Source organism: Nicotiana tabacum, chromosome 15 (assembly GCF_000715075.1).
Source record: "Nicotiana tabacum cultivar K326 chromosome 15, ASM71507v2, whole genome shotgun sequence".
Classification (NCBI taxonomy): domain Eukaryota; kingdom Viridiplantae; phylum Streptophyta; class Magnoliopsida; order Solanales; family Solanaceae; genus Nicotiana; species Nicotiana tabacum.
In genome coordinates, this window is record NC_134094.1 from 80922181 (window position 1) to 80942888 (window position 20708).

General features: G+C 40.4%; 1 protein-coding gene across 1 annotated transcript; it reads left to right on the forward strand.

Annotated features, from left to right (window-relative positions):
- Window positions 1-1588: 1588 nt before the first annotated feature.
- LOC107830965 (uncharacterized) lies at window positions 1589-19981 on the forward strand. Its single transcript, XM_075230921.1, has 5 exons — window positions 1589-1939; window positions 2028-2131; window positions 2196-2309; window positions 19583-19666; window positions 19748-19981. The coding sequence occupies exons 1-5, from the start codon at window positions 1684-1686 to the stop codon at window positions 19802-19804; spliced, it is 615 nt and encodes a 204-aa protein (XP_075087022.1). The 5' UTR covers window positions 1589-1683; the 3' UTR covers window positions 19805-19981.
- Window positions 19982-20708: the final 727 nt, after the last annotated feature.

The window sequence follows — 20708 nt, forward strand, 5'->3', positions numbered from 1 at the left end:
AGCCTATCATCATTGGACGTGCTTCATGACCACTCCGTGCGTTGCTAATGAGGAATGGGTTAGAGGGTTTTATGCCTACCTTAAGCATACAAACTTCGACAACCTAGAACTTACCATAAGGGGCAAGATAATGAGATTTGGATGGGAGCAGATAAATGATATCTATGGGCTTGCAAGCCATCCGCTCGAGCCAATGCGAGAAAAAGATATATGCTCAAATGGAGGTTGGCTAGTATCTAAGCTTTGTCTCGCATGCAAGAACATGAGATGGGCCAACAAGAGGAAACGCATAAAATATATTGATTTCATAGCTGAGGTTCATTGCGACTTAGTCAATATGTCAATATAAGTGCTTTTGTTAACGAGAAGACTACCTGATATGTTGCTTCCTTCCACTAATGATTTGGTAAGCTCTGCTTTTGACCGTTGATTTTTCCTTCCTTATTATTCAGGAAGTTAGTTATTTTATTTAGTATTTATTTTGAGGATTAGCCAGGAACTCTATGCCTGAGCAGCACACAAAGTACTTTTGTAGAGAATTCATAGACTTGGTTTAGTTTGATTATGGATTATCACAGTACTCAAACTTTATTTTTAGTCTTTTCAGTTATCCGAAGATTGTTAATTTTGATTAACTAAGAATTTTTTAAGTTAAGTTGCTTATTATAAATGCAAAATGGAAAATTTAATAAGAAAGTGCAGGTTAGAATAGTCATGTTGGTTTGCTCAGTCAAGTTAGGGCACCGTATGCCGATGGTAACTTGATCAGAAACGGGTCGAGACACTTTTTAGTTTCTATTGTGTCCATAAGATGGTAATAATAAGAAGCAGCATGAAACAAAACAGTCTGAAGGCAAAGATACAGCCTCAACCAATCTTGAAGTAGAAATTTTAATTTGTAGGCTTAACTTTTGTGTTTGTCTCATAACAAGAGCGCATAAACATTAATGTTAGTAAAGCTTTGCCCAGAACTGAAGGTTTAAAATATGAGTAGTTAAAACCAAGACAGTCTAAAGTTTTGATTTTAAGTTTAGGTCTTCAAACTTCAAACCTTCATATTTGAAGTTGTCATCTGGCATAGGATGGTCTAAAGTTATTGGTGTTAAGTTAGGGTTATGTTTATCCAAAAATTCTACATAGTGACGACTAAGGGTGGCAAAATGGTTAAAAGAAAATAGTTATTCATTAAAAAGTGAGTTGGATAATGAACTTTTTAAAAACGGATCGAATATGGATAAGAACCATATTATCCACTTAGAAAATGGATAACTAATGGGTTTAGCATTTACATTTGTAAAGCCTCAAATTGGGGTTCCTCAAGTTTGGGAGATTAGGAATTCTCCCAAACGTACTCATATTCAAGAAGCCATGGATAATATGATATCCATATTATCCGCCGGATAACCCGTTTTTATCCGTTTTAAATACGGATCGGGTTGGATAACTTATTCGTTTTTAAATTACCCATTTTCGACCTGTTCATGCCCGACCCGACTCGACCGGTTTGACACCCCTATAGTAGTGTGTCACTGATGACTAAATTTTAAATAGTTTTTAAAAAGCGGCTATGCTTTAAACGTGCCAGAACAAGCCGTTATGTGGTGTCATTTCTTTGCAACACAGAGAATAAAGCTCTCAGATATATAGTATATATCAAGATAAGAGACAAAGACCACCAACAAAATGGCGTGTGGGAATCTCGGAAGCATTTTCCTGACGGAAACATGGAGACCTCTTCCCCGGAAATCAACTTGGGCATTTTTTCATACTCAGAAATGCACCAAAACCAATTTAATAAGATGTGGCTGTAATTTCATCAATTCCCAAAATTATAAAAGAAGTCAGTATCTGAAGTGCTCTAACAATAAAAGCCCATTGGCATCTGAGGGTGACTCTGAACAAGGTCCTCCTCAAGAAGCTGTCCTTAAGGCCATCTCAGGTCAACCCAAATTCTATCTTTTTTCTTTTAATTTAGTAATACAAGATAGATGTTTAACTTACATTGAAATTATTTTTGAATTTATTAGAAGTGTCCAAGAGTGAAGGGAGGGTTGGACAAACAACGAATGTCATAATTGGAGGCACAGTGCAGGATGATGCTACTAATGAGTGGCTTGCTCTCGATAAAAAGGTGCGTTTTCCTAAATGGATACAACCCTTTCTTCATTTTGCAATATTTATTTTTTACTTGACAGGTGAATTCTTACCCTACTGAAAGAGGATTTACAGCTATTGGTACTGGAGGTGATGATTTTGTGCAGGCTATGGTTGTTGCTGTTGAATCAGTGATACAACAGCCCATCTCTGAGGTAAGTGAAAATGATAATACACTAGTTTTGCACCTATTTAGATTTGGATGACTATATTACTTATTAAATTTGAAGATTTAGGACTTGGGAAATTTTGGGGATTACATAACTAGCCTGAGTTGGTATTTTGTCTTCCAAAGTGTAAATCTGATGATGGCAGGATTATCTTTTTCTAGTGCTATATAGCCCATTGGCACATGCTATTTGGTATTAATTGAAATCAAGTTAATGAACTAGCTAGAACTGTGTGAATAAGTAGCAACTTAGCTATGTTATTAAGAAGGATCATCGAATTAAGAATGCTTGTATGATAAAGTAATAGGAGAAGTCGTGAGGTTGCCTTTGAAATGAGGTTGTCTGTGCTTAGATGCAATTTTCATTACAATATAATATTATGCATTGCCCAACAATTTTTGCCATTGGTAATTTGCTTGAATGTTGAGTTGGAAACTATGAGATAAAAACTCAAATGAATGTGAAGTTATATTTTCCTTCAACTTAGCAAGTTCATATGAGACATTAAGGCTTTAACGATCTTCCACGATGCGGAACACAACTGCTCCTTAGCTTACCATAAGATTCATTTAAAGCATTTAGCTTAAAAGAAACATAGTGTGAATAGCCCAGATGCTTTGGTCTAGTGGTAAGAGCACAATACGTGATGCATGGGTTAGGCACATATCACGTGTTCGATCCATGTTGCAGACAAAAGCATGGTATTTAAGTGAGAAGAGTAGAGAGGACCCATTATCCACCGAATTTCGAACATTGCACCACTAGCCTCGGGGATTTCTCGGTTATTAAAAAAAATTATTAGTGTAACTCTTAGTAGCTAGACTAAACTAATGAAAATTTTGATAGTCTATGATAGAATTCTGCTTTCTAATATAATAAAAGCAGCTGAAATTTTGAAAAATAAGAAGAACCGAGAGAAATGAACCGTGAAATTATGAGCTTTTGAGTTTCTTCAACTTAGCCAAGACAATCAACCCACTTCCTTAAACAAAATACAAAATGTAAAGCGTTCTTCACTAATTTCCGAGGCGAACTTTGAAGAATCAAGGAGCTGGATTACTGTCACGACCCAAAATCCCACCAAAGATCGTGATGACATCTAATACACTGGCTACACGATCAGCAGTTACAACTACCAAATATTCAATAACAATAGTAAGAATTATAACAATTTGCTAAATTAGGTTTATGCCATAGATAATAAATCTTATATTGAAGTAAAAGTACGGAACAACATACAACCCCCAGAAATGGTGTCACCAAGTACATGAGTTCTACTGAGTGCTAAATACAAAGGTTTGAAGTAAATACAATATTGTTCAAATCAAGTAACAGTAATAAAGATAAGGAAGGGAACTCCAAGGCCCGCAAACGGATATGCAACACTACCTCGAGTCTGCAATGTCCACAGCTAACCACCTCTATGAACTCCGCTGGTACCAATAACTAATCTGCATAAGAAATGCAGAAGTGTAGCATGCGTATATCCGACCCAATGTACTCAGTAAGTATCGAGCCTAACCTCAACGAAGTAGTGACGAGGCTAAGACATGACACTTACTTTATAAGCCGGTGCAAGTAATAAACAGAAAACAAAACAAGAGAAAAGGCGCTAAGTAATAAAAGGGATCAAATAAGAGAACTAATAAACAAATTTCACGGATATAACAACATAAGCATAACCTTATGAACCAATTCCACAAGGGAGAAGTAATACAGAAAAAATAAGCACAAGATATCATATCCGTTGCGGCGAGCAACCTGATCCCATAAAAATAAAGTTGCGGAGTGCAACCCGATCCAATAGCCATATCGTTGTGCCGTGCAATCTGATCCATCCATACCAAACATATGTGTATCAACGACAAAAATCTTGCAATGCATATATATATATATATATATATATATATATATATATATATATATGGGAAATGGGAAAAGGTTACACTACGGAAGTGATAAGCATGACTAAGGTGCAATAGGCAACCAACATATCAAAAGACATCTCTCATGTCTCCGACAACAAGGCCTAAACATGTTCACTAACATGTGAATAATTGCGTGGTCTCATAACCCATTATAGCATACACAAATAATACATTGAAACGAACAAAAGCATGAATAATACTAACTCTACCCGAGCATGCTATAACCTTGGCGTACATATATACGCTCGTCACCACGCATACACATCGCCCCCAACACACAAAGCACATATCACATAGCACATAAAACCATTTACAAGTAGTTTTCCTCAAGTCGAGGTCAACCAAGAAACTTGCCTCTTCCTGGAACAAGTTTAACAATCCAATACCACTTTTCCTTCAGAATTCACCTCCAACCGTCTCAAATCTAGCCATATGATACTCAATAATGTCAAATAAAGTCATAAAAACCAATTCCATGCAATAAACTTCAATCTTTAATCTATTCTAAAAAGTCAATAAAAGTCAACCCGAGCCCACATGGTCAAAACCCGAGTCTAGGACTAGATCCCGTTAACCCATAACCCCACTACAACAACAACAATAATAAAAAACCGAGTGTAATCCTACAAGTGGGGTCTGGGAGGTAGTGTATACGTAGACTTTACCCCTACTTTAAGAAAGTAGAGAGGTTATTTCCGGTAGACCCTCGGCCCAGGAAAGATAAAAGGAAGGAGCAACAACAAGCAAACCGATCAGAAAACCGAAGCGAAATAACAAAACTAACACTAAGTAATGCAATCAGAAAACCGGAGCAATAGAAACAACAAATAATAACAGAAATCTAAGAATAAAAAAATACAAGACTGACACTAAGTAATGCATTAAAGCTACTGGTGCAAGCAAGGATAACGCTCGACTACCTAACCCCCTCTACCTTAATTCTCAACCTCCACACCTTCCTATTCACAATCATGTCCTCAGTAAGCTGGAGCATCACGATGTCTTGCCTAATTACCTCTCCCCGATACTTCTTCGGCCTACTTCTACCTATTTTTAGGCCCTCCAAGACCAACCTCTCACACCTCCTCACTGGGGCATCCGTGCCTCTCATCTTCACATGCCCGAACCATATAAGTCTCGCTTCCCGCATCTTCTCCTCTATAGGGGCCACACCTACCTTATCCCGAATAGCTTCATTTCTAATTTTATCTAACCTGGTATGCTCGCACATCCATCTCAACATCGTCATTCTAGCCACCTTCATCATCTGACATGGGAGTTCTTGACTGGCAATACTCAGTCCCATACAACATAGTCGGTCTGACTACCGTTCTATAGAACTTACCTTTAAGTTTGGTGGCACATTTTTATCACACAAAATACCGGAAGCGAGCATCCATTTCATCTACCCGGCCCCAATACGATACGTGACATGCTCGTCAATCTGCCCATTCCCTTATATTAACTGACCCAAAGGTACTTGAAACTCTCTCCTAGGGAAGACTTGTGGATCAAGCCTCACGACTTCGTCCACTTCCTGAGTCGGACCACTGAACTTGCACTCTAAGTATTCTGTCTTGGTCCTGCTCAACTTGAAACCATTAGACTGCAGGGTTTGTCTCCAAACCTTTAACCTCTCATTAACACCGTCTTGCGTCTCGTCAATCAGTACAATGTCATATGCAAATAACATGCACCACGATACCTCTCCTTGAATGTGGCGCGTCAGTGCTTGGATCGCCAGGGCAAATAAAATGGGCTGACGGCTGACCCTTGGTGCAACCCTATCACAACTGGAAGTATTTCAAGTCCCCTCCTACTGCCCTCTTCCGAGTCTTAGCTCTATCATACATGCCCTTAATAGCCAAGAACACTTCTAGCCTCCAAACATCTCCATAGAACTTCCCTCGACACTTTATCGTAAGCCTTCTTTAAGTCGATAAAACCATATGTAAACCCCTCTTCCTCTCCCTATATTGCTCCAGTAATCTCCTAACAAGGTGAAAACCCATAACCCCACGAACCCAAATATGTGACTAGATTCCAAATTCGTAAAAATCGGTAATCAAAACCTCAAAATACACTCTCTTAAGTTGTAGACAAAAATCCCAAATTTCACTTTAAAATTCCATGTTCTTGGTGTAGAAATCCATGGGGAATCAAGATATACGATCAAAATCAAGTGAAAATTACTTACCCTTGAGAGTGTAGTGAAATCCCTCTTCAAAATCTCCAAAACTCAAAAATGGTAAAAAATGAGCGAAGTTCCGAAATTTGGACTTAAAAATACCCCTGCCAGCATTACTCTCGCGATCGCGGTCACAACCCACGCGATCACGATGCGCAAAAGTCCACCACCTGACCACCCTCCTATGCGATCGTGGACAGAGCCACGCAATTGCGAAGCTTCACCTGACACACCTACGTGATCGCATATGCAACCACACGATAACGAAGCACTAGCACTCACCCCTAGTCGTCAGACTTCTCTATGCGATCGCGAGAGACCCCACACGACCACGATGCTCACTCAGCCAACACTTTGCGATCACATGCCTCTTCTACACGATCGCAAAGAACAAATCCTCACCTGCCAAACTTCTTCTACACGAACACGACCTAATCCTCACGTTCGCAATGCACATATACACTAGTAAAACCAGCAATCTTAAACATGCTCCGGATGGTCCGAAACTCACCCGAGCCCTCCGAGACTCCATCCAAATATTCCAACAAGTTCATAAACACTAATCGAACATATCAAAGGCCTCAAAACACATATAGAATCATCTCCATCTAAGAATCGAATGCCAAACCACGCATTGAGCTCTCTTAAGTTCATAAGCTCCTATACTTCCAACCAAGCGTCCGATTCATACCTAGATACCTCGGATCTCCACCAAATTTTACATACAAGTTCCATTCAGCTACACAAATCTATCCATAGTCCCATGATACCAATCGAAATCCGATAATATCAAAGTCAACTATTAGTCAAACTTATGAACTCCAAAGATCCGTCAAAATGCCAACTTTCGAGAAATGGTGCCAACTCCTCTTAGGAACCTCCAAAACCAAATCTATGTACAAAATCATCATATGAACCTATTGAAACCTTCAAATCCGGATTCCTCGGTCGTTTACTTAAAAGTCATACCTTGGTCAATTCTTACAACTTAAAGCTTTCAACATAGAACTAAGTGTTCCAACCACTCTCGAACCCCACGAAAATCAAACCACCAATCTACGCAAGTCATATAACTTCAAATGGACCTACAGGAAGCAACAAATAGGGGATCGGGGTTCTAGAACTCAAAACGACTGGCGGGGTCGTTACAATTACCGCCATAGGTTAAACCTGAGTGGATTATGAACCATATATGCCTTGTCTTTGGAAATATAACTATCATCCTTGTCCGCAGTATGAGCTCTTCCATCCTTTCGCAAAAGAAAGAAAGAAAAAAAGGAATTGTTGCTATGGTTGGGCACTGTGACTGACATGGGAGAGAATACTGCAGCTAACTAGATGAAGGTAAATAAAGGAAGATCCAACTGCAAGCCTGCAGGTTTACGCATAAAAGGTCCACGAAAGAAGGGCTATAATATCTTGGGCCTTGAGCTCAATAAAGTTGGAGCTAGTCCAAGCTGTAGTGGAGCATGACGTGTTGGTTCACTTGCAGTGCTGCTACAGTTGGCATTTTTTATTGGTATATCATTATCACAATATTAAATGATTGTGGAATTAAATCCTAGAGTAATAGGCTAGACAAGTTTCTGCAAATGCAGGTGTTTACTTCATACCCAGCCCTTTGGTCCAGTGAATTGATCAATTACATATTATGGCCCCTGTCTGAAACCTGCAACATTATAAGACAAAGAGGGTGTTATTTTTTACATTGACATACACAAGGCAAAGAAGAGGATCATATTAAGCAAATGTGGTGCAGATTTTCCTTGTATCCCCTAGTGTGTCTTATTAGGTTGTTTGGGATTCTGTACGAAATTTCTCAAAATTATGTGTAACCCCCTCCTGCACCCCCCCCCCCCCCAAAACCAAAAAAAAAAAGAAAAAAAGAAAGAGGAAAAAGGGAAATGAGATACAAGCAATAGTTGACACCGAGCTAATACGTAGCCGGTGGGAGTGGGCGTCTATCTAAGTTGCGCGGACTCTTCGATTTTGGTGCCGTCCCTGTCCTGATACGGGACGGATACCGATACCGGGACGGGATACGTCTCGGATACGGTCAACTGACTTCGGACACTTTGACCGGAGTCCATCGACAAATTTGGGAGAAAAATTGAGATTTTGATTTCTCAAAATCAAAAATAAAACAGATTTAGAACAATGAAAGAATAATGTCCATCTTGCAGAATGAAAGATTGAATTGTACAATATTCATGTAAGTTTTTCACAAAATATCTCTCAAAATTTACAATATTTTTATAGCTTTATTTTTTATTAGCCGAATCCCCCGCACTCGTATCCATATCCGGATCCGCACCCCCGAATCTTAAAATTTAGATTTTGCCGAATCCGATACTCGGATCCGTCCCGTATCGGATACCCGCACCCGAGTCCGAGCAACTTAGGCGTCTGTTAACGTGCATGGATTGGGCATAAGTGTGAGCTCAAAGAGATAATTCTAAGAGCTGGAAAATGGCGAACAAAGTTGGTTTCTGGGGTTAAAGAGAAAGAAGAGGTGTTGAGGAATTATCAGCTTGCTTAAGGAGATGATGTCACAAAAGCCAATGATTCCCTAGTGAACCAACTATTTTGTATCATTGGAGTACCAAATAATGTGTATGTCATATGTCCTTATACAATAGACCTTGTCCCTAAGATCTCTGATTTATTTTTCAATGTGAACTATGTCATTCCAATGACATAAAAGGATTCAGGAGAACCTGACTAACCATACAGTGAGATATCTGGTCGTGTGAGAGATAATTCTAAGAGCTAAAAAATGGCGAACAAAGATGGTTTCTGGGGCTAAAGAGAAAGAAGAGGTGTTGAGGAATTATCAGCTTGATTAAGGAGATGATGTCACACAAGCCAATGATTCCCTAGTGAACCAACTATTTTGTATCATTGGAGTACCAAATAATGTGTATGTCCTATGTCCTTATACAATAGACCTTGTCCCTAAGATCCCTGATTTACTTTTGAATGTAAAATATGTCATTCCAATGACTTCAAAGGATTCAGGAGAAACTGACTAGCCATACAGTAAGATATCTGGTCATGTGAGAGAGATAATTCTAAGAGCTGGAAAATGGCGAACAAAGATGGTTTCTGGGGTTAAAGAGAAAGAAGAGGTGTTGAGGAATTATCAGCTTGATTAATGAGATGATGTCACATAAGCCAATGATTCCCTAGTGAACCAACTATTTTGTATCATTGGAGTACCAAATAATGTGTATGTGTCACGGGCCCGTTTCCTTACTCTCGCCAACGGCACCGAATTGCCCGTGCGGCGCCTGCAGTTCCCCTCGCTGCAGGCCAGCCTATCTCCTTTCCCTGGTTTTCAAGCACGATCCTGTGCCTGTGGTGAAGCCTGCCTGGAAGGCATGCTCCAACTTGTGCCGCCCGTAAGATGTCTAAGCACTTGGACCTAGACATGTCGTGGCACTTCTCGTCTTAGGATCATAATCCATGCGCGCCCTGGGAGTTGGCTTAGGACATGTCTTGTCCTTCGCTTAAGACTGAGCATCGCTCTCGCGTGCACAGCCCAATCCTCAAGCTTGACACTCGCCTAGTGCATCCGCATTCGGCTTGTGCTTCGTCCGAGTAAGGCAACCTTTAGTCTTTGGCCATTGTCATGCGCGTCTTTCGTGCCATGCCCATACATAGCCCTCGCGACACATTTCCATCCCGAATAGTGCAGTGTCGCCCCACAACTGCACGTTTAGTCCAACGGACCCTTGCTCGCATGGTTGAACCCAAGCCATGCTCACAAGTCGACACATGATGCCCCTAAGATAGGTGCATCAAGTATCCAATTAGCACGGGGGTCTCGTCCAACATTTCGGCAGCCCGCGGGGCACAACCGTCCCACATATCAACCTCCAGCGCCCGTTTGGTGCCCAACGCTAGCCCGAAGGCGTCGCGCCGTCCATAGAGCTCCCTAACTCGTATGGATACCTAGGATACTCCTTTGAGTCATCCAGGCAGGCCCTTGAGGTTGCCCTCAAGGTAGCTCATTCAATACGGCTTGGTGGCAGCACGTATAGGGGAGGCAGGTCGGAGCTTTCATCACCTATACACCCCTTATATATGCTTAAAATTAAAAAGTCCAAGTTACTTGAGTAGACAAGTCTACGTCAGACAATCAGAAGAGCCTTTTCTCACCAGTTCTTGGCCGAAGTCACAACCCCAAAGTGCGGGTTGTGACATCCTCCCACACTTATTATGTCCTCGTCCCTGATGACACATTATGGCCTAAGACATCCCGGAGTCTGCCCCCTTAGGTATGTACATTTCGGCCCCCTTTGTCTTGTGGGTTGGACTTCCTTGAAGTCCTCCTTAAAAGGAGTCGTGCCCCATGCACTTCTCCCCCAAGTATCTTCCAAGCGTGCCTCTGCATTTCACCTCCTTTCGGTGTTCACTTGGAAAGTGCCTCCGCACTTGCACCCTCTAGTGTCTAACTTTGTGATTGACCCACACTAGTCAATCACACCATGACTCTCACGGCCTTCATATCCGTCTGAAGCTTTTCCTTCAATGGTAAGCACATCAACGTGCTCTTTGGCGCGTCTCTAGTAGCTCAATCGCTCACATAGCCTTATAACGCCCTCCGGCATAGCTCCCGTAGCCTTTCGCTCCCGTAGCTTTTCCTTGCCCTCAGTACCTTTGAAGATGTGTTCGCTTCCGGACTCACAACTTCGCCCTTATGCCTCTTATAGGAGGGATCCTCCCACACTCAATGTGGAGGATACTTCTTAGCGCTGTCGTCCCACTTGGTATTCGGCCAACTCTTGGACGACTCTTGGTGAGTACTACATTCTCAAAGTTATAGCATCGCCGCATTTCCGAACAAAGCTCTTTGTTTTCCAGCTGTTACTTCCTCAGTAAGTACCCAATGTTCCCGGTAGTAGGTTACTACTCGCCCTATAGACAGGTACTCTCTTGGTCCTGCTAGCACGGCTTCCCGGTCCGGTTGTGCCTCGCACTTGGACTCTCAATGGTCCCCAATCATTCGGCGTACTCCTTTCCAGAATGATGACATCTTCCAACTTGGAAATCCGCCCAATTCTGAAGCTTCGCTATGCCCTCGAATTCGTCTCCTCACCTTGGCAATGCCCTCAGGCAGTCCAAAAGTCTATCTCGTAGGGAAGACACTCAACTGATGCGTCGCGCGCATCCTTGGCAAGATCTCTGCTATGATCATGCCCAAAGTTTATAGTCCATGGCTCCCACTCGTTGCAATATGGTTGCTCGACCCGGCAAACATGGCCTTCTCTTGACCATCCGACTCATCGGCATATTACCACATTCAGTAGCACCCTAGACTTTCGAAAGAAAGTGGAATCACCCATTTATTTCCTCGACCAGCAGTATCGGGTTCTCGATCTCTGGTGGCATATGAACATCAATCTCTGCTTTGACATGATCTCCACACTGACATCCAAAATGCACTCGCCATCTCCACCCTTGCCTTGACATTGTGCCATGGCATAGTATGGCCTTAATCAGCTCTGATACCACATGTCACGGGCCCGTTTCCTTACGCTCGCCAGCGGCACCGAATTGGCCGTGCACTGCCTGTAGTTCCCCTCGCTGCAGGCTAGCCTATCTCCTTTCCCAGGTTTTCAAGCACTATCCTGTACCTGTGGTAAGCATGCATGGAAGACATGCTCCAACTTGTGCCGCCCGTAAGATGTCTAAGCACTTGGCCCTAGACATGTCGTGGCGCTTCTCGTCTTAGGATCATAATCCATGCGCGCCCTGGGGGTTGACTTAGGACATGTCTTGTCCTTCGCTTAAGACTGAGCATCGCTCTCGCGTGCATAACCCAATCCTCAAGCTTGACACTCGCCTAGTGCATCCGCAACCGGCTTGTGCTTCGCCCGAGTAAGGCAACCTTTAGTCCTTGGCCATTGTCATGCGCGTCTTTCGTGCCATGCCCATACATAGCCCTCGCGACACCCTTCTATCCCGAATAGTGCAGTGTCGCCCCACAACTGCACGTTTAGGCCAACAGACCCTTGCTCGCATGGTTGAACCCAAGCCATGCTCACAAGTCGACACATGATGCCCCTAAGATAGGTGCATCAAGTATCCAATTGGCACGGGGGTCTCGTCCAACATTTCGGCAGCCTGCGGGGCACATTCGTCCCATATCAACCTCCACCGCCCATTTGGTGCCCAACGCTAGCCCGAAGGCGTCGCGCCGTCCATAGAGTTCCCTAACTCGTGTGGATACCTAGGATACTCCTTTGAGTCATCCAGGCAGGCCCTTGAGGTTGCCCTCAAGGTAGCTCATTCAATACGGCTTGGTGGCAGCATGTATGGGGGAGGCAGGTCGGAGCTTTCATCACCTATACCCCCCTATGCTTAAAATTAAAAAGTCCAAGTTACCTGAGTAGACAAGTTTACGTCAGACAATCAGAAGAGCCTTTTCTCACCAGTTCTTGGACGAAGTCACAACTCCAAAGTGCGGGTTGTGACAGTATGTCCTATGTCCTTACACAATAAACCTTGTCCCTAAGATCCCTGATTTATTTTTGAATGTGAAATATGTCATTCCAATGACTTCAGGAGAAACTGACTAGCCATACAGTAAGATATCTGGTCATGTGACGGAGAGATAATCAAGCTAGCCTACAAGTCCCCGGTATCGACTTGAATCCTCTAGAAGGTGGGTTCCTGTGCAGTGTTGAGAACATGTTTCTCAAAAAGTTTTCTTGTGTGCGGCCCAGGTTCGAGTCTGTTTTAGATCACTAATCTTTATTTGTCTTCATCAAAAAAATCCTCTAGAGGCTCTCATGTCTCAAAACAAGTTTATCTTATCAATTTCTTCCAAGATATCCAAAGCATACTCTTTTTTTGGTGAAATGATGATAACATTGCTAGAATATGTCCCGTTAGTGTCTAGGAGCCATCTTACTTTACCCAAGTTTTTGGTCTGGACATGACTAGAACAATGCTATTTAGTTAACTAATGTCTTTCATGATCATACCTGTATGATAATGTTATGAACATAAACATGCAAGAAAATACCTTCGCCTCGAAAAATGCTTGTAAAAATACTGAATGATTTGCTTCACTCGAACGCACGCTAAATTGTTGGACAGCAGTGATACACCACCCAAACCATGTCTTTGGGGATTAATGGAAAATATAGAGCGATGACATAGTCTACACACTAATTCAGACTCCCCTGTTGAGTAAAGAAGCACTATAATTGTTCCATTTAAAACTTCTCAGAAAGCTCTCAATGTAAAAAAGCATTTTTAGTGTCCAATTGATGAAGTGGCGAATGGAACATGGGCTATATAAATAAGGAGATGAGCAGATGCAATTTTAGCCATCTAAGAGAAAGTATCAGTATAATCGATACCATTTATCTAGGTGTATCCTTTGACACTAGTCGATCTTTAAGACAATCAACTCTTTACATCTCACCTTCATTGTAAACATCCATTTTTCATCTCACCTTCATTTTAAACATCCAAAATAATCGTCTTGATATTTGTGATCATGTAAAGTAGTTATTTCTTCAATCTTACCTATGCGTCACAGATGAGACCATTTGTTTTGTAAAGTAGAGATACTTAGATGTTCCTAGTTATCAGAATAATTCGTGGATGTAAAAGCAACAAAAGGTTTTGGTATGGATTGGTGATACAAGTTCTGTGACTAGCGTCCAATTCCACTCAGCTGTCCAGGCCTGCACATGACAGTCAACCAAGAAAGTTTTAGAATAATTAATGTTATCGGTCAAACCTAATCGATATAAATTATATAGATATGCAGGTGCAAAGAGGATAGAAGTTAAAGTGTAAATTAAGGAAGAGTATGAGACTCATACATTCCTTTAACTATAGTTTTTGATGCATTAAGCTAAGGTGATAATCCAAGAGGACAAAGGAAATAGATTGCAGAGAAAATGTTTTTGTTAATTGAGATGTGATTGAATGAACCAAAGTAGAATCCTTGATGCACAGGATGAAGACTGCGTCATTTAAGCGAATAGATTACTACATTGGCCTATGCTAGCAGACTAGCAACTGGATGACGATGACGACTCGATTGTCCTTGAACCCCTCACTTTTTAATTAAGTAGAGAATTGTAGAAGAAAGGGGATCACATACTGAAAAAGAGATTAATCTCTTTTAAGCTCCATTAACTAACAACATAGAGAATTCAAAGGCAATTGAAATTCAAAGGCAATGGTTTGAAGGCATTTAAACTCGAAGCAGAAATGGTTGAAGCAACTCAGATGAAGGAGAGAGAAATAAAAAAAGCACAAAATCGAAGCAAGAACTGAGCTGATGAAAAAAGCATTGGTAGTTGCTTGAACCTAAACAGGCTAAATTGTTGAGATTCAGGGTGTGTTTGGTGAAAATGTTTTCCAATTTTCCCATGTTTGGTTGGTTTAAATATTTTGGAAAACATTTTCCTTATGAACTTATTTTTCTCCAATTGGAGGAAAATGTTTTCCTTATCAAGAGAAGGGAAAACATTTTCCAAAACTTTTCTCAACCTTCCCCACCTTATTCCCCACCCTTACCAATCCACCCCACACCCACCTACCTAACCCCACCCCATGCCTACCCACTCCACCCCCACTCTCAGAAAAGGTTTTGTTTTTTCAAATTTCAGTTTTTTTTTTCGTCATCACCCACCCTACTAACCCCCTCGCAATTTTTTTTTTTTTTGTTTTACTTTTTATTTTTTTTGTAATTTCAAATTTCTGTTTTTTCGTTTTTCTGCACCACCCACCCCCAACTGCCCCACCCCCCGCACTTTTTTTTTTTTTACTTTTTGTTTTGTCATTTCAAATTTTTGTTTTTTCGTTTTTTGTTTCTGCAACCCCCCCTCCCGAGAAAAAAATATTTTTTTTATATATTTTCAGTTTTAGTTTTTTCATCTTTCGGTTTACATGTTCGAAATTTTACAAGTTCCAAAGTTATGAGTTCAGAGGTTTATATGCTTGGAAGTTTACGCGTACCAAACACCGGAAAATAAATAAGATTACTACTTGTTTTCCAAGAAAACATTTTCCGTTATATCAAACACACCCTCAAGAGAGTGGTAATTAGTCGGAATGATGATAAGGGCTTGGATGATCTCGGTGGAATGATTGCTTTCAAAAGAGATCCGTATGAGATGGTTCACGCGTTGGCGCATATGAAACAACGAGGTTGAGATGGCACGTGGGTTGTGCACATACATCCTAAATTGCTCGGACACGGGTGCGAATCTAGAGGTCGAATCTTTCGAGATGTAAATTCTAAGATTCGGAGATACGGATCCTAGTACGGATATGAGTGCAGGGATCCGGCTAAAAATAATCCAAAAAATAAAATAAAATAAAAGATCTCTAAATTATGAGAAATTTTGTAGAATACTTATGTATAACTTGTAAAGTGTGTATTTTTGTTTATTCTCCAATTGTAGATAAGTAAATGATTGATTTCCTAGATAAGGTATGCTATTTTCTTCAAATCTACCCTAGTTTTGGTTCTGATTCCAGGAATCAAATTGTATCTCGTCTCAAATTTTTCCGTTCGTTGTGGTCAAAGTACCCAAAATTGTTGGACCAGATCCGGTACGGATCCCATACCCACACCTATACTAGTGTCGTGTCGACACGGGTGCGGCACCTAAATTCCCGTGTCGGAGCAACTTAGCATACATCTTCCTGTGAGGAGCCATTGCTTACGGTGCTTGGGCATCCAATCTGAGTGGTTTGTGTTGTTCGGAGATTGCTAGATAGTGATGAATCGAAGCTTCCTCCTTCGGACCATCTTTGCTTACAGTGCTTGGGCATCCATACGTGCTTGTTATTTTATATCAAAATAGGGACACAACATCCTAGTATGTGAAGAAATAAGAAAGAAACTTTTGGTATCTTTCCAACTTAATTATTCCCTAAAGTTATAATGGTTTTAAATGGCATTTATCCATGTTGTAAAATAGGAAAATATTTCATGACTACAAGCATGTACTCATCCCAATCGATATGTAACCATCCTAATTGATTCTTAACAGATACTCTTAATGGTGGTCAACTTAGTTCGGCTGCATTAGTTTCTTTTATGGAAAATTGTAAAATTGAGGGCTTGAAGAGCTCTCTGATAGTTTCCGACTGTCCGAGCAAGTAAATTGTTGTTCCTCGAGGTCAAAATGCTAACCTTTGGTGACCTTCCCCTGCTAGTGGATGATATTATATGTAGTGTAAGCTCCAAAGCATTAAGTATGCTGCCAATCGGGTGCTCTTATATATCAGCTCTTATCAGGAAAATTGTAAACCCAAAGACTTGCCAGTTTCTGACTATCCAAACAATTCTACTTTTCCTTGAGGTCCATACGCTAACCATTAGGCAGTAACCTTTTTTTGTTAGGAGATCATTAAAATGTGTTGTAATTTACCATCTTCCGGTACCTCGTGTAAGCTTAAACTTGTCAGCTTTTATATATTAGCTCTTATTAGGAAAATGAAAATAAGGGCTAGCCAGTTATTGACTGTCCAAGCAAGTATACTGCTTTTTTTTATGGGTCCATATGCTAGCTGTTAGGACACGACCCAAAACCACCTCTGATCGTGATGACACCTAACCCACTTGTTAGGCAAGCCAATCATAAACAATATCGCAACAAGATAACGAATTACGGAATAATACAAGCCTAAAAGCCAAATATCATAAATAAAGACTGCCAATACAATCAATCCCCCAGAATTGGTAATACAGAGTCATGAGCTTTACAACAGGAGTAGTAGTCTGGTAATCTAAAAATACTGTCTGACTAACAACAGTAACAGAAATAGGAAGAGACGCAAATGACTGCGATCGGAATGCATTACCTTGTCTCTCAGCAGCTCAACAATAATCCAGCACAACTCTTAGCTAGGTCCCACACTTGGATCTCCACAATTAAGTGTAGAGTGTAGTATGAGTACAACCAATCCTATGTACTTAGCAAGTATCATGACTAACCTCGGAGAAGTAGTGGCTAGAATCACCAATGATACTCACGTGATAAATCTGTACAGTTCATGATACATACGAATACACAGTAACAATAACAGAATCTACGCATGAATGCAAATAAAGCCAACAGTGCACATGGAGAAGATATGCACTAGTTTCGTAATAGAATAATGTTCCAACATATAGAGAAGATATGCAAATAATAGGCATGTTAAGTCACACAGAGAGAGACATCTAGAGAAGATACATACTGTGTATTATTTCATCGACAGAAACGACAATATATAAAGAAGCATTAATACAAGTACGGAGCTAGCATATAGTGGAGATACGCAGTAAAAGTCATGTATACACCTAAGGATTTACATATAGAGAAAATACACAAAAACTCAACACTGAAACATGAGAGGACGACCCTAGGGGGGTGGATCCTTATCCACACGCTGCATGGACAACTCATGTGGCATAGTCAGAACATCCGCACGGACAATTCACGTGCCATAGTCATAACATCCGCACGGACAATTCACGTGCCATAGTCAACTCAACCCGCACGAACAACTCACGTGCTGTCAAACCAGTCCATAACACAAACATATACAAGAATCCATATATAAATTCAATGGATATCAAATCACGTACTTCTGGACTGATCAAATAGCATGCTAACATGTATGCATGTGCGAAGTGTACAAATACTGCTCAAATTAGGCGGTTACGCCACATAACAATGAGTATCATGTTCAAACAGGGACAAGCAAACCTACACATGATCTCTAGCATGATTTACGAGGTTACGTAGTCATACAACCATATAAAGCATGATATCAAGAATTACAATATCCCAAACAATGCATAACATAGCCCAAGAACTACCTCGAACATGGATAAACCAGTGCACGCACATAGGTTCAACCCCTTGCATGTATGCTACCTCAGTACGTAGCCAACATCAATAACTTAAGCAACTAGTGCCTCAATCCAGTTTTGGCAAGACATTTACCTCAAACGAGTCAAGTCAATGCTCCAAAAATGCCTTCCTATGTGAATCGACCTCCGAACGGCTCGAATCTAGTCAAATAACATACTACGTTGTCAAATAATGCTTTAGGAAACAATAACGGAGCAATAAAGCTCAATCGTTAATCAAATACATAAAGTCAACCCAAAAAGTCAACTCGGGTCAGCATCCCGAAACCCGACAAAAGTCACAAATCCCAATTATTCATTTCAATACGAGTTCAAATATACAAGTTTCACTCAAATCCAACTTCAAATCGGGGTTCAAATCCCAAATAATCACTCTCCAAAATCTAGTACAAAACCCCCCAATTTTTCTCCTTCAAATCCATATTCCAAGTGCACAAAACAATGGGGAATCAAGATCTAACATCAAAATCAAGTAGAGATTACTTACCCTCTAAAGTGTGGTGAAAATCCCTCCAAAAGCCGCCTCTAGCCGAGCTCCAAATCTCCAAACAATGAAGAATGAGCTAAACCTTCGAATTATAACACTGTCCAGCGATTTTCGCATTTGCGGACAATTCTGTCGCTTCTGGGACACCGCTTCCTTAAAAAGAAATGAGTGAAAAAGCACAAAGGAATAGGATAAATGAGGATGTATTCTTAGAAACAAAGGTACATGTGTTACAAAAGGAACATGTGTTTATGCCTGTAAGTGCGTGGAGAGGATATGAGGACTTGGTAAAACAAATGTATAGGCAATAAGTATATCATGGAAATCTGAAATTATTGACTTCTAAATACCAAAGTGGCAAGTGCAAAATTCACTATTCTATTCTCCTGGAATATTGTGTATAAGCTTCTTGTCGATTTGATGGTTTTGGTCTAAGCTGCTAAGGGGTCGTTTGGTTTGAAGATAAGTTATGTTGGGATTAGTTATACCGGGATTAGTTATCCTGGTATTATTTCTTATTGACTGTTTGGTATGTTGTATTAATCATGAGATTATGAATTATACTGTTTTATCCCGGGAATACTATTCCATCTCCTGGTAAGTATAAGCATCTCGATACTATTTTTAATTCTAGGATAACTTATCCCAAAATTAGTAACCAAACAAGGGATGAGGCAATACTAAATTTTAATCCCAGGATTATTTTTGCTTAACTTGATCCAAAATTTGAGATGTTTCTGCTTTTCTATGCAGGGCAAGGTGAGGCAGAAGTTATCTTCAGGGGGGAAATATGTATCAGTGAACATTGGGCCAATTCAGGTTGTTTCTAGTGAGCAGGTATATCTATTGCACCTTAAATACGACAATCTACTCCTCCGTTTTCATTATAATGACATGCAATTTCATTGCACTCTCCAGGTACAAGCTGTATACAACGCCATGAGAAAAGATGACAGGATGAAATACTTTTTGTAAATGACTTTCTTCTGTAACCTTTGTATAGAATTGAATTACCTAGGCATTATGATGATTCATGCTTTTCTTTTCACCCTTTCCCCCCCTAATATGTCGTAGTATTTATTATTATAATTAAATGTTCTTTGATTAACTACGAAATAATTTTAGCCTTAAATTGAGTAGATATCTTTAAAAGATCATGAGATTTATATAGTTGTCGGACTCTTTTAGTCAATAGTGATCTCTTCCCTAATGTTGCAAGGAATACGTCATACTGAGATACAACCAAAACAATTATGCCTCAATTTTAGGTAAGTTGAAAAGGTGAGATGCTGGAACAAATTTCCTAGTAAAGATACATGGCCATAACCTTGCTTGACTCGTGGTAGCTGGGTTTGACCCTACCAACTACTCCAGGTAGAGCTCATAATATATTGACCCTACCATCTACTGCGTCCCACTTGTATTTATATTATGGTTATCACTAGAATCATTGTGTAAGAATGTTCCACAGTGGTTAAAGGATTGTATTGTTATCTTCTTATTGGGCAACTCACCTAATGAGCTCTATTTTCTTAATACGGGTTTCAAAGCCAGATTCACCCTATTCTCTATATATCTAACATTGGGCATCATGTAATATTGTCCGCTCTTCAGATGTCCTATCTTGGCGTGCAGAGGGGAGGATGGATTTTAGAATGTCTCACATTGTATGAAGAAATGAGATGTATCCAGAGGCGAAACTATTATTTGAAGTTTATGGGTTCATTATTTTAGTTTTCTTAAGTAACTGGGTTCTAAGCTAATAATTTGTACATATTATAATAGTTTTTTAAGACAAATTCAAAGTTTGGACCAAAGTTATTGGATTTTGCTGAACTCGTAACTTGGTCTCTGGCTTTGTCCCTGATTGTATCCTTAT

Excerpts from the sequence above, each read along its gene's own strand:
- LOC107830965 (XM_075230921.1), top strand. The coding sequence starts at position 1,684 with ATGGCGTGTGGGAATCTCGGAAGCATTTTCCTGACGGAAACATGGAGA. Across the intron at positions 2,132-2,195 it reads GGCTTGCTCTCGATAAAAAG|GTGAATTCTTACCCTACTGA; the intron begins GTGCGTTTTCCT and ends TTTACTTGACAG. Across the intron at positions 19,667-19,747 it reads AGGTTGTTTCTAGTGAGCAG|GTACAAGCTGTATACAACGC; the intron begins GTATATCTATTG and ends TGCACTCTCCAG.